Source organism: Bemisia tabaci, chromosome 7, assembly GCF_918797505.1.
Source record: "Bemisia tabaci chromosome 7, PGI_BMITA_v3".
Classification (NCBI taxonomy): Eukaryota; Metazoa; Arthropoda; class Insecta; order Hemiptera; family Aleyrodidae; genus Bemisia; species Bemisia tabaci.
Window position 1 is genome coordinate 10,541,845 of NC_092799.1, and position 15,181 is coordinate 10,557,025.

A 15,181-nucleotide genomic window follows, 5' to 3' on the forward strand; every position below is an offset into this window, starting at 1 on the left:
CCGAAGAGCCGCCCACCTGGCCCTAAGGAGCCAAAGCCAGGGGCCGCCCACCTGGCAACTAAGGAGCCAAAGCCGGGGGCCGCCCCCCTGGCCCCTAAGAAGCCGAAGCCGGGGGCTGGTCACCTGGCACCTGGAAATCTGACCGACCGGAAACCACAATCAACTGGATTCGAATTCCACCCGAAATTTCATTTGACTTGGTACACGCAGCTTACATTCCCTTCAAAAAATGTTAACTCTTCCTCAAACACTGTGAGATAATCGCACAAGTACAGTCTTTAGTATCTAAATGATAGTAAATAATAGATAGGAACCACAGATGTGATCATTGACTCCGATGATATACTTCATCACAAGTACAAACGCATATTTTATAGTCAAGTACATCAGACCTACCAGCTCATGTTTACAAAGAGATAATCGTTTGATACTGCGCTTAAAAATAAACGTCGTAAGAGCATTTGCGAATTGCCGAGTTTCCTCTGACAAAAAATTTATGTCCGTGAAAAGTTATGAATTCGTCCCCCTAATATTCAGATATTTGACATCAAGTTGAAAAAAAAAAATACTTCGTGAAAAATTCAAAAATAGAAATTCAAATCGTTTCTGTAAAAGTTTTATTTTATCAGAGGAAAGTTGGCAACGCTTCATTGTTAATGTGGCGTTTTACACAGACAGTGGTGTGGTACCCCAATATTTCATTTTACACAAGATAAATTTAAGGATGTATCAGCTTTCTTTTGTATTCCACTGTGGACATTCAGAGCTGCAGAACAGTTGACCTAAATGTATTACCTCCAGTGACGAAAATAGTTTTTATTCTTCTCCTTCACTTTGCCTTTATTTTTCAGTGTAATTGCCTAAGTGTATTTACATTTGTAAGAATTTGTTTTATTGCATGAAATTCTTACAAGGTAAAGGAAAAATAAATATTCCTCCAAAATGCATTACATGAAAACTAAGAAAAAGTGTTCTGCTCTTGTGGTTGGTTTCCTGGCTATTTTTAGTGTATGTGTTGGATTTGCTCTCTTTAAACGTAGCCATAAAGCTGAACCAAGTCTTCGCTTCGTGAGCATCGTAAGTATACATCCCGCTCATTCGCAGGGGAATCGAATTGATTAAAAGCTAGAGCGACTTATATCCATAGTGCGTGATAAAAAAATTGATTTCACGTGTTATCATACATATCGGTGGCAAAAGTGCGAAACCACGTACCTCCGTTTGCGATGTTGCAGATTTCCTGTCGTGCTTTAATTTTTCGACGGAAAGCTACTCAACATAATTCCTTGAAAACTTCCTTGGTTTTTCTTCTCTGTTTGCATAATATTCTGTGTAAACCTCAAGCCATTAATTTGGCTTGTCACTCTCCGAAAAAATAAAATATGAGCAGAAATTTTGAAACACCGGAGCGGAGGTGCGTGGCTCCAAACTAAAACCGTTAATATTAAAACTAACAACATTTCCGTTCTTTTATCACAGTTTGTCCTACAGCTCTACTCAATCTTATCTTGCTCAGGAGTTAACTTCCAGACTTTTTGTTGCGTGATTCGTTCTCCTCGGGGAATTTTGAAGAGAAATAATTCGTGTAGGGCTTTAATCCAAACCTTGTCTAAATACCAATGAGAGTCCACTTTTGGTCAACGAAGCAGCGTCTGATCATTGAAAAAAGGTACCTTCAAAAAATGGAAGCAGCATCTTTTAATAATTTTTTAATAACTTATAATCAACCATACTATCGTAGATTTTTCGACATGGTGAAAGAGCTCCTGATAAACCGCTACCGCCAGGATTGCATGAAGACGCCATATTTTGGCCAGAGGGACTAGGAGCTCTATTACAGGTGAGACAACACAACATTTACCCGAGCAGATTGCTCACTAGACTTTAAGCTAGGTTTAATTTCTAATACTCAGTTAAGTCGTCCTTTGGCGATGTCAAACATTTCAAAGTAACATTCATTTTTTTCATGAACTATAATCTTTACAACAATACATCCACGCATGATGAAAATAATGTCAGCGGCTACTATATTCTTAATAATTGTGAACCATCCTCAAGAAAGGTAGTAGCTGGTCGTCCTTATCTGGCGGCTGATAAACATGACCTTGTGTATGAATAACATTCATATAATCCAAGTACTCATAACTAGATATCATATATGATCATGATAAATAGTAACCACCGACATTTTTCAGTGGGGTTGCCTGCGAAATAGTCATTCAAAATGTTGGAAACAGTTGCAAAAAACTACAGAAAAACGCGGAATATCCCTACTCAAGTCACAAGACTCTTGATCCTATCGTCTAATTCATAAAAAAAAAAAAAAAAAAAAAATAAAAAAAAAAAAAAAAAAAAAAAAAAAAAAAAAAAAATGTCAGACTTCAATAAATTGAGGGGCTTGAAGGACAAGGCGCCTAAGTGCAGTTTTCCCTATTTTGAGAAGTACATGTTTGACTTTTCATAATCCCATGAATTCCTATGGTGGAAAGAAAGCTCAAACTCAATTTTTGATATTGAAAATTTCAATTGGGGAGCAAATTTTTCACAGAATATACACTAAGACTAGTTATACTGCAAATCATTAATATCTCAATTTTTTCCAAAACTGCATTATGCGCCTTGTCCTCCAAGCCCTTCAATTGATCAAAGGCCATTAATTACACAAATAGTGCTGGAGAAGAGAAAGGGGAGGCCATGATTTTCACGTGCATGCAGGAAGTTATTTTTCCATTTTACACGGAGAAAAAAACTTCGTGCGTGGGCCGTGGGACCCGAAGTTGAGGTCATATGGATCTCTGAGGGTTTCGGATCAAGTATGTAAGAACTTAAGGTCCAGCTGCCGAAGTTCGGGTCAGACATCGAGGCACTTCGGTATGTACTGGAGTGCTTCAGATGTGTGACCCGAACCCTTCGGTATGTATCGAAGTACTTCAGATGTCTGACCCGAACTTCGGCAGCTGGACCTCAAGTTTTTAGATACGTGATCCGAAAACTTCAGAGATCCATATGACCTCAAATTCGGGTCCTACGCATGAAGTTTTTTTCTCCGTGTAGAAGATGTGCAATAAAATACATATACTATAGATACGTACTCATCCGCAGGGAGAGTTCAGAGCTCCATTAACCCTTCGATGCCCAAGTCGGGTCAAATTGATCCAAGGCTTGCTAAAAAACGTTCGATCCAGCTTTAGATATAGGTTTACAAATACATCCGAAAACAAATGATGAGACGTCAAATTGCAACAAAGAAAATAAAATCTAGTGTCAACATAGCCGAAGATGGGAGCGACGTAATCGGGCCTCGTCTTTTAACTTTTCTCCTGAATCCAAGCGAGACCTCATTGGTAGCATAGAGCGGAGTATTAAGAGTTCACGCCTCGCGCCTTCAATTTTACAGATGCAACACGTGCATCCATCAAGCACGAATAGTTGTATCTCTGCGCCGTTCCTAGTTCCGCCCGGCGCGGCGCTCGTGTCTCTCAGGTTCCAGATTTGAGCTAAATTAGTGGACAGAAGGCGAGTGCCTACCATTTCATGTGAATTTTGAGAGGCAGTGAGAAATCCAACTTCAGCCAAAAATTGCCTTGTTATTTGTCATTTTTATGTTTATGTTAAAGAGAGGAAAAGAGAATATGTTCGAACTGGGACGAAGTTTGCGATATCGATACGATGGATTCCTCTCCTCAAAATACATACCGGCTGGAATTGCGGTGATCTCCAGTGATGTTGATCGGTGCATAATGAGCGCTCAACTCTTGCTGGCTGGGCTGTATCCACCGGAGGGAATTCAAAAATGGAACCCTGATCTACCCTGGCAACCAGTTCCTGTTCATTCTTTACCTCCTGAATGTGACAAAGTGAGTATTACTGACTACTCGAGTACCTCCTTGCTCAAAAAAAAGCTTGGTAATCGGTATCTAGCTGCACGTATCTACTGGAAATCTGGTAACTATTACCAGAAATCTGAGACCGGCTCCTAGATTTCCATCTATACGGCATATACGGCATAGTATATGACGATTCAATCGGCTACAACGGAAGAGAGGGGTGATATCGCGAAAGTATCTCTGATTCAACTTTTTTCACAGGACATACTAAATTGCATACGAGAAGAAAAAAAACTTCAAGCTTTGTTTAATTTTTAAGAACTACTATCTATTAGAACTTAATAAGAACGTTTTAAAAGTATGACTCATTTACACCTTCGTCCCAGTTATCTTGCGCAGTTGAAAATTCACTTCCCCTCATCTTTTAAACCAATTTTTTTTCTTTTACAGCTGATAAAAGTCACCAGCCATTGCCCGTTACTAATGGAAGAGAGACGAAAGAGACTGCAGAGACTTAAAGAGATCGTCGAGGAAAATGAGGAATTTCTCTCCTATCTATCGCAAAAAACTGGTGTTGTGATTACAAGTAACCAAATTTCAAACTTATTTGAACATGTTTCGAGTATGGTATGTATATCTTAATATCAATCGTGAATCTGCAAAAGTAATTAACATGTAAAACACACTTTCTAAGGAGGGCGAAAGAACAGACCTCACTCATTTTTATTGTCGGTAGAAAGGAAATAACTCTCAGAGATTTTTAGGATAGGATTTCTAGAATAAGATCACTTTATTCCATGAAATCAAGGCCGGAGAAAGAATCTGGTGGAACGTATAGTGATTGAATCCACTCGTAAAAGCATCTATTAATTCCAAAAAATGGCTACGAACTACTCAACGTCAGTTTTCAAAAACTCTTGTGATTTCTTTTCTGAGTGCGAGACAAATTCTGAAAAATCTTCAAGAAGTGCGATGTTGATTAAGACTACATTTTGCAATTTGGAACTATAAATTCTAGCCCGGTTTAAAAACGACGTATGCGCCATTAGTTTCCCTGTGCACTTACGTGTTTTTTTACATGAGCCAGATTTTATAGTTCCAAATTGCAAAATTCAGACCATTTGTCCTCCCTTAAAAAAGTGAAAGAGGAGCGGAGATTTTTAAACACCGCAAACGAGATACGTAGTTTGGGATTTTAACCGTCAATTAACCGTATGAGCCTTTGAACTTGAAAGGTCACGCTTTGGGCACTAAAATACAACGGCACTTTAACTTTAACGCTTTCCCATTTTTTTAGCAATACCAAGATTTTCCTCCACCAGAGTGGGCCCGAAATCATGATCCGGATAAATGGAAGTGGTACAGAGAAGTAGACTACATCAGATCTTCGTCAACTACCCTAATTGGACTGCATTTTGCAATTTGGAACTATAAATTCTGGCCCGGTTTAAAAACAACGTATGTACCATTAGTTTCCCTATGCACATAAGTGTTTTTTCAGATGAGCCAGAATTTATAGTTCCAAATTGCAAAATGTAGTCCAATTAAGCTACAATCAGGTACGCGCGTGAGGACAATCATACAGTAAAAAATCATAGAGTAAAATTATTGTATAAAATGGTACGGTAAGATGCAACTTATCACTTTTACAGTATAAAGTATAAGGAGTATTGTAGTTAATCAAAAATTGTCACACAAAATACTTTTTTTCATGAAAAGTATCCTCCCGACATTAATTTGATTTCATTGAGTTTTAAAGAAGAATTTATAGTTAATACTTGACACGATAAAACAACGATTTCGGGCTACATACAACGAGTTTTACTTGAATTTTTATTTCTGGTTTTTTTTTCTTAAAATTTGATGTTCGCGCGGTTCTTAATTTTCAGACTCGCTAACATATCACATGTCTTTAAAAAAAATTCACAAGGATTAGTTTTTTGCTATCTTGATTCACTCATATTCCGATATATTTTTGCAGGAAATTTGATAAAAGATGTTTTATCGAAAATGAAACAAAAAACAGATTCAGAGGCGAAATTTTCGAGACGGCTAAATGTGTATTCGGGACATGATTTTACCTTAATTAGCTTTTGGCAGAACGCGAATATCAGTCAGGAAATCACCGATCAGCCTTTGAACGGAGCAGCATTGTTGATTGAACTGCACGAAATCAACGGCAAATATCGAGTGAAGGTAATACGTCATTCTATAAAGTTTTCGAATGTTTTTTGTTTGAAAGCCTAGGTAGAGTACCTGTATAGCGAGAGTATAGACAGATGTGAAACTCCGAACATCCATCAGGCCTTCACCGATGCCTCCGCGAATAAAGTTAGGGCCCAGAAATGCAGCCAACTTATGAATTTCAATTATCCAGAGCGATTTATTAATACAATCGTTACGAGCCATCGTTTATAAAGCACGTATTTGACTTAGTTTTTGCATAAATTTACTCATTTTTGTGGAAGAACGCTCATTTATGTACTTTCTTAGCCATCTTCGTTAGAATTGGAATCTACAGACTGGCAGTGAAATTTTGTGCGTTAGAAGTTGGTTAGAAGGGTGGCTGCACTTTTGGGCCCTAAGCCCTCCATGATGCGATCTGTCCATACTCTCGCTATACAGGTACTCTAAGCCTAGGTCTCATAGAATCAGCCATTTCGAGTAGCGCGTTAAGCATAGAGAAAATAACGGAGGGGATCGCAGTTTGAGGATTTGTTCACCCCGTGACGTAGGTCGATACAATACTAAGTCGATATTTGAGCAAAATTCGAAGTATGACAAACGGACCTTTTCGTGTGTTTTTGTTTCTTCTTTTTTGCTTATTTCAACTCAAAAATATAATTTCAAGCACTTCATGTAGAATGGCTTTTTACCATAACGACACCATTTATACAAGAAAATCGAAGATAAAAACCGTCCGTACCAACCTACGTCATCGACCACATAATAAAGATGTCCGAAATGCGACCACGTCCTTCTTTCTCTATGCGCGTGAAGCTATGACGCCAAAAAGACTCATCTGTACATCAAAACATGCCTTTCGTCATAATATGCTTTTTGAGGTAGGAAGCTAAAAAACTGAGTTAATTTCTTACTGATTGTGTGGTAAAAAGTGGACGTCAGGCTTTCGATTGGGCTTATCGTGATTCTCGATTCGTCTAAGAAAATCAGATCTTACTTTTCCTTTACTTTTACGTTTACTTGCTCTAGTTTTGCCTTAGCTGAAATTTCCACTGGACCCATTTTCGAACCATGTAATAACCCAAGTTTTCCATCGTCGCGAAGCATATCTCTGGGAGCGCATTAAACCAATCATGAGTTGAACAACTTAGCAGTCAAGAGGCAGATCCCTCACTACCGTAAACAGATTACTACCATATGCAGATACAGTCATTTTGGCGGGAGAGGAGTTTCTAATAAGAGTTCGTAATCATTTTTAACAAAACTTTAATAGAAGTAATAGTCAGGGCCGGATTAAGGGCATGACCACATGGGCCGCGGCCCATGGCGGCAAAATATAGGAGGCGGCAAATTTTGCAATTCTTTTTAATTGAGGAATCAAAAAAAGAGAAAAAAGTCGGATTCAGAAATAAATTACAAACGAGAAAAGACGACAAAATCTCTCATTTCCTGAGAGTAAAAGTACAGTAGTTTCTAATTTTGTCGTCTTTCGGTTATACAAGAGACATCATCTTTAATTATTCGAGTTAAGAGAGAAAGCAAACACGCAAGTTGATCTGGAACGGAGCGGCGCGCGCGGCGGTCGGCATAAAACGCATAGCGCCTACAAGACTGCATGAATACTTCACGCATTGCGTCAAATACATTGTGGTCAGCATCAGTCGGCTTGAAACGCATAGCGCCTACAAGACTGCATGAATACTTCACGCATTGCGCCAATACAGTGCGGTCGGCGCGGCGGTGGAAGTTAAAATTTTTAACCACATTTATGTTTGTTCTTTCATAATTTTTTCGTTCGTTTTCTATAAGTGGAAGGCCTTATCCAAACAAGGATGGGTTTACGGAACTGAACTCATGTTAGTGATGACAGGGCTTTCACAAAAAATGTGCCCAACACGAGTAAACGCGTCTCATACACCCTTCCCCCACCGGCACGTTCACTTGATGGTTTTTTTTAGATCGTATTCGACGGATCACTCAGGTGAGATTATATTGATATCGATTGACTCAATATGTAACCACAGCCTCAAAAGTCAATTTAGAAATTTGAGGTAACGGGCCTTTATGTGATCGAATTTTTGTTCTCTCGAGTACTAAATGGCAATGAAAAGTGAAATTGTCAGAAATTTCTCATTTTCAGCTATTCTAAATTAAATCCTAAAATTTTTTTTGAGGTTATGTTCTATTTTTTTGAACCAAACGATACATCGAACCACTGTCGAATACGATCTATTGATGTCTCAAAACAAATGAGAAGGGGGCGGAAAAATACAGGCGGCCCATGGGCGGCAAGTAGGTAAATCCGGCCCTGGTAATAGTTAGTTTCAGAGTTTGCTCGGGGCAGTAATTTGTAGTATTGCACTTGGTGAAAATCATGCGCTGATTTTTCAGAACTTTCTCTTAAGATAAACTATGATTTCATCAATTGCAGATATTATACAAAAAACATCCAAAGGACGAGGATTTGTTGGTTTTAAAGACTGTCGCTTGCCAAAATTATTCTCCTGAAGATGACATGTGTGACTTCGACACTTTCTCCTCTGCGCTGCAGTCCAGCATCTTCACTGATTTTGACGCAGCTTGCCAGATCCCTAATGAGCAGTAATGAGCTCTTATTTCGTATTTCTGATCTCGAATATAGATAAGAAATTTCGAATCGATGAATCGAAGCTCCTTTCAGCTGGGTTCAGCAGAAGGAGACTGAGTGACTTCATAAAGAAAAAAATGGAGTGGGTAAACGATAATTTTAAGTTTTTCTGTGAACATATCCTTACCTGCTATGTGTCAATTTTTTTATAAAATAGAAAATATATATAAAATGACACTTTTTTAAATCCTCCCATTAATTCAATGAAAGAGTTTTAAATTAGATCTTTGCGAAGTATTAGAAACAATTCTGTCCTGCACGAAATATAGGAAATATCGACTACAAATTATGTGGATTTTTCCAAATCTAAGCTAAATCCATACGATCATAAAGTTTATCAAACTATTAGAAGTTTCTCCGTTGAATTTTGCATTTTTTATGGTGGCAAAGCATTGTGGTACCTTGCAAGATCTATTCCCAAAGTAAAACTGTTGAACTACACTCGAGATTCGCAACAATCGTACTTTTTGTGAACCTTTGTTATTTTTTTTTTTTTTTTTTTTTTTCTGCTGGTTTAATGGCTTCGTGTCTATTGCACCTTCAGCCAACTTTAGACAATGTTTAGTGTCCGTAGACATCAGGCTCCATGCTCCAGGCTTTTCTAATTTTCAGGGATTAGGGCCGAGGAGAATCTGTAGCAGATCTACTCGTCAATTCCGTGAAAATTAGACGCCACCACCGGGATTCGAACCCGGGACCTATTGACCTAGAGTCAGACGCGCTGACCACTAGGCCAACCTGGCCGGCAACCTTTGTTATTTAAAAGCTTCTGTAAATCTTAGTTTATCTCGGCTGAAATTAAGTGGAACCTCCTTAAAGGAAGGGGGTGAAAATTTATAAGTGCGACCCTAAACGTACAGAGCTAAATTTTGCAATAAGGAGCCAGTATGTCTAACTCCTCCATTAAAGCATCTGTCTGCATATGGGAACCAGCGGCACATACCTTGTTTCTAGATTCAGCTCGAAATAGTAGTCCCATATTGCAAAATGAAGTTCACATAGACTTCTTATGGCTTAAAGTACTTCTTATTTTAATTTACTCAGCGCAAAGTTATTTCCGCTTTAGGACTACGCTTGAGGAGAAAGAATCCAGCACAGACACTAAAAATGGCCGGAAAACCAATCGCGAAGGCAGAACACTTTTTCTTAATTTTCGTGCCGTACATCATGGAGAATTATTTATTATTCGTATGCCTAATTAACCAAATAAGTACTTCACGAAACGAAACAAGTTCTTATAAAAGTAAAAACCTAGAATTGCCTTGAAAAATTAGAGTAAATTAACAATCGATTATCGACGGTGAAACTCCCAAACCACGTATCTCGGTTTGCGACGTCGCAGACTTCCTGTCATACTTTATTTTTTAAATGAAAAACTACTCAACATCCAGTCTTGAAAATTTCTGTGATTTTTCCTCTTCATGCGGAGAAAATTCTGTGAAAATTTCAAGGAATGATATTGATTTGGTCTACTTCAAAAAAATAAAATGTGAGCGTAGATTTTTAAACACCGCAAACGAGATACGTGGTTTGGTAGTTTCACCGTCGTTATTCAGGTGTTCGTTGCAAATACCTTGTCCATCGATCCATTTCCATAGGTTTAAACGGCAAATCAATCGATTAATCGAATGTTTAAATCATGCCTTTACGAGCTTTGAAGTTCAAATGTATTGAAGTTTTCATTGGTTCGATTGAAATTGAAGCAACTAACGACGTCTCCATGACATGTGATTTCTAACGCGATAAGCATCATTTCGAGCAGTAATAAGTCTTTACGAACGTCGCTACTCTAAGAATTATTCTGAAGGCTGGCAGTGGTGATGTGACCGATGGTTCAGTCCTCATTCAATGAAATATCAAATTCTGAACTTTTGTATTGAATTTTCCAAAATATGGGCCCTTTGTGGTCCATTTTCCTCTTCTGCCTATTTGCTGCTCTCGGCGTCGAGGTAGGTAGGTAACTGCCAATTAAGCTACATTTTTCAGGGATAAATGACTTTACAGTGTAATTAACTGTTTCTTGTTTCTCTCCGTAAGATCAAGCTGACTCTATCAAATTTAATATCATTTCATTTGAAACTATCCTCGAAATCGATTCTTAAAAAATCTGATATCGTGTTGCGATAAGTTAGGTCATTGTGAACACTGCACTGTTGTCACTATTTAAAAACAATTGTATCATTTTGTGAGAATATTTTGTGGCTGTTGACTCCTTTGATGGTGGAACTAGACCTTTTAATGTCTGCTGACCAATCAATTACAAAAAGTTAATGGGAAGTTCTGATATTAAAAATCGACCTAAAAGTTCATCAAGAAAAAAGCGCAAGAACATTTACGTACAAATAAGTACGGATCTGGGTGAGGAACTTATGTCAGTGCGCGATGAAATAAGTATTTTCAGAGAGTTCATACTAATTAGGAAAAAATTGAATCAAAGACAAGTCATTCCTTTTTTTCTCAAAAATGGGGTAAAATTTTCCAGACAGTGGCTAACAACGGTAAAATTATCATACAATCCAGGAAAATTTACCCAAAAGCTAATGCGTTACAATAATACACAGGTTAAAAATGTATTATGGTTGAGTATTTTTCTATCCTCTCCATTTTAGTCAGTGTTCTGATAAAAAATCAAGGAATTTGAATGACTCGATTGCTCTGGTAACTTTGTCTTCAGCTATCAGAAGGGCGGGCGAAGATTTCGGACGTGGACTTTCTTGATATGGATCGCGATTTGAACTCGATGAGCAATTATGAGATAATAACCTACGGTGACACATTGTATTTACGGATGGCAAAGGCTCAAGGTGCCACAGAGGTGGTTGCCTATTTCACTGAAAATCTAAAGGAACGAAAGGTTTGACAGTCATTTACATTGATTAATTATTAGGAAGAATTTCAATTTATCACCAGCCCGTGTTGGACGGAGCTCCGACATGGGTCAGGAATTAAACATCAAACCATCGATTCTTATCTAAAGATAAGAGGGACCCAATAATAACACCGTTTCTCTGTAAAATTGATCCCAAAGCTGGACATTTATAGTACAAATAATAATAGTAGGTAATAAAATAAAAATAAAAGGATGAAAAAAACAACTTTTAGAATTGAGGGCTATTATACAGGGACCACAATTTTTGCATCATTCTTATGACATGTAGTTTAGGTACCATTGCATCTATCATACATTTTTGTGATAAATTTTGAAAAAGCACAATCTTTTTCGCACTTAAATTTTTTTCCAATTCCCTCTTTTCTTTCGAGGGCAATTAGGTCAATAATGAGAGAGGCGTCTATCCTTTTTTATACTTAATATGATACTCAATATACTTACCGTAAATCTATTCTCTTGCTCTATAGATGCCCATCTCAATGGAAGACATAAATGCACTTTTAGATGAGCTGACCAAGAAATTCATAGATCCAGCGTTAAAAACACGAGATCGAATGGAAGTTGTCAATACCGTGTGGAATAAACGCGCCAACACCACCAATAACTGGGCAAAATAAGACGAGTGATCATCGTTAGACCCCCTTCTCATTATTTATACATTTCGACAAACGCTAAAGTAAAGACCTTGTAAAAAATAAAATTTTACCAATCTTCTCTGTCATGTTTTAACTTTTGCAAGCATTCAGAGCGAATATTCCTGATAATCCTGCACGTGGAGAGAGGGGCTGATCACCTACATCTATAGCTGCACCCCCATACAATAGTTTTTCGAAGTATTAAACTTGAAGATTTGAAAATGTAAGAAAATTTGTTTAAATGCAAATTTTCTACATCAATGGGTCATATTCAATTCATCAAATAGGCGAGATCGTATCAATATCGATTGGTTCAACATATAAACATAGCCTCAAAAGTCAATTGAATAATCTGAGGGAACGGGTTTCTCGTGAAATACTTTTGATTCTTATGAATATAAAATGGCAATGAAAAGTGAGATTGTGAAAAGGATTTTCTCATTATACTTCCGGTAATTTATCGTTTTTTAATTTAAAATGTTTAAATTAATACTAGGTTTTTTACTGACGCCGTGTATAATAATATCGCATACTCATATGTTATCTTATCTTCGTGTACATCGCAGCAATTTAGCAATCGTCGACAAATTGCAATCTATTTGTATTGAGTAAAACAATTTCAATTCAAGAGTAAAGAAAAAAGATTAGAACCAGCTAGCATACTTCCGAGTGTATTCACTGCAATCAGTGACCCTTCCTGGATTCGGTTCGGATAGGCAACTAAACTAACTGCCTGACGAAGCGGAGAGTATCATCCAGGTTTGAGGGCGCTCCAAGCCGAGGTTGCAGCTATTGAAGTTCTTCGCCAATGAAACTATGTCTATGTGAACTATTGTTTAACACGCATGCTGCTCAAAAGTAGCCGATTCCTAACTGACTTCAAAGAATATCTGCCTGTGAAAAATACGGAACGAAAATTCCAATCTCAAAATTCATTAAACCCACATTATTTGAAACATTTCCTGAGGAAAAAATGTATTGAGATCATGTAGAAGAATTCATTAAGAAAATGCATACTCATGGTACAGTTTCACTCTAACGAGTCAAACTTGTCAATTTTCGGTGCGGAACATAGGTACCTACTCCTTGAAGTTTGCCTTTTGAAAATGATTGGCGGAGTTCAATCTAATACGAGTCGAATATGCACGTGAACACAGCATGGACAGACTGGTAAGTGCCATGTACTCCAAAAATTAGTGAGTATCCAGCGTGCTATCTTAGCATCGGTTTAGCATCAAAATCGGTTCATCCACTTCACAACTATTGCTCAGAATCTAAGAGATAAATCGCCCAAATTTGCTCAGGGTGGGTCTTCACTCTTGATGATAAGCGAAAAAGTTAAGGAGGAACCTTGAACTTGAACATTGGCCTAAGAAGTACTATTTATCATTAGGACAATACAGTAGTTGAGTACATCGGACCCACCGTAAGTTTGAAACGAGATAATCGTAAGCTGCCGTGCTTTGGAAAAATGTTGCATTAGCATTCCAAAATTGCCAAATTCCACCAGACAAAAAATTTATTACCTATGAAGATATCTTACATTATATTGAACGAATACTGGTTGAAAAATTAAAAGGGAAAAATTCACAATGTATCCATAGAAAAGTCGAATTTTATCAGAGAAAAGTGGCAAATTTCATCGTTCATATGACGTGCTTACTTGACATGGCAATACTGGTAGGTACTCTCAAATTTCATGTTACATAAGATACAGACCTATCCTCAAGGACCGCTCTACGTTTTTCCTCTGTAAACATTTGAAGTCTAAAAAACGATTAGCACAATTCTCTTTCATACGATTACCATTTTCACGTTAGTACAGCATGACTTAACTGGTTAATGCCACGTAATCCAAAATATCAATGGGTATCCATCACGCTGTCTAGTAAAAATACCGTTTTTCACTTTCCAACTATTGCTCAAACTTTACAAGCTAATCCCACAAATTTGTTTGGAGTCTTTACTCTTAATGATAAGCGAAATTAAGTAGGAACCATCAAATCGAACATCGCATTGCACAACATACTTCATCACAAGTACTTACACACCCATACAGTAGTTGAGTACATCAAATCTCCTCAAGTTTAAAAGGCATCATCGTACGTTGCCGCACTGAGGAAAAACTTCGCGGGAACATTCGAAAATTACCAAATTTCTGCTGTCACAATATTTTTTTTTTTTTGGAAGGAAGTAATGAAGGTTTTTCTCGCAATTTCCAGATATTTTACTCTGAATTGAAAAAAATATTCAATGCAAAATTCAAAGAGAAAAATTCACAATGTTTCTCAAAAATCGTATCTTATCAGAAAAAATTTGGCAACGTTTCATTGTTCTTACGGGCAATTCTGTGTAACTCATCCCTAAAAGCGCATCTGTCTGCGTATGGGAAGCAGCGGCACATACGCTGTTTCTAATTTGAGCTCGAAATAGTCGTCCCATATTGCAAAATGAAGTTTACACAGATGACACTTCTTATGACTTAAAGTACTTCTTATGTCAGAGGGGAGCCTTGGAGTTAATAAGCGACTACAAATACGGCTCTATTGCCGTGCTAAAGAAAAACGCCGTATGAGCCTTTAGACGTAGCCAACTTTCCTTTGACTAATCACGAATTTTCGTTAGATTTTACAAAATATTTTCCGTCCAGTTTTATTGAGAATTTTGTTCCTAATTTTATCTTAAACTGCCGAAAATTTCACGGAAAAATATTCAAAACTTTCCTCAAAAATTCATTTTTTCCGCGAGGAAATTTGGCGACTCCCGGATGTTCATACGGCGTTCTTCCTTAGCACGGCAGTCTAGATCTTGATATTCGTTCCCAACGCCTGATTTCCTACGGTTCAACACATTCAAATGCTGCCAAAACGATAGTCTTGATCGAAGTATGGCGTGTGGTATTCGCGGGAGGTGAAGGCGCAACATGCATGAACCGAAGCTCGTAGTTTCTTAATTGAATCAGCGGTGACTCCGAAATTTCGTTTGATGCAGTTGCGCG

The 15,181-nt window shown here is 37.7% G+C and overlaps 2 protein-coding genes across 4 annotated transcripts in view; both read left to right on the forward strand.

The window, feature by feature from the left end:
- Marcal1 (SWI/SNF-related matrix-associated actin-dependent regulator of chromatin subfamily A-like protein 1) overlaps positions 1–15,181 on the forward strand; it is a 198,724-nt gene that overhangs the window by 117,879 nt on the left and 65,664 nt on the right. The window lies entirely within an intron of this gene.
- LOC109035372 (prostatic acid phosphatase) lies at positions 610–12,262 on the forward strand. 3 transcript variants are annotated; one of them, XM_072302862.1, is made up of 10 exons: positions 610–1,077; positions 1,742–1,840; positions 3,618–3,857; positions 4,278–4,454; positions 5,125–5,228; positions 5,370–5,386; positions 5,809–6,023; positions 8,443–10,611; positions 11,333–11,512; positions 12,016–12,262. In XM_072302862.1, the coding sequence occupies exons 1-8, from the start codon at positions 943–945 to the stop codon at positions 8,614–8,616; spliced, it is 1,161 nt and encodes a 386-aa protein (XP_072158963.1). In that variant the 5' UTR covers positions 610–942; the 3' UTR covers positions 8,617–10,611; positions 11,333–11,512; positions 12,016–12,262. The 3 variants fall into 3 exon arrangements, with proteins under 3 accessions (XP_072158963.1, XP_018904524.2, XP_072158964.1); XM_019048979.2 differs by having other exon boundaries at positions 8,443–10,607; XM_072302863.1 differs by lacking the exons at positions 5,125–5,228; positions 5,370–5,386 and having other exon boundaries at positions 618–1,077; positions 4,278–4,413.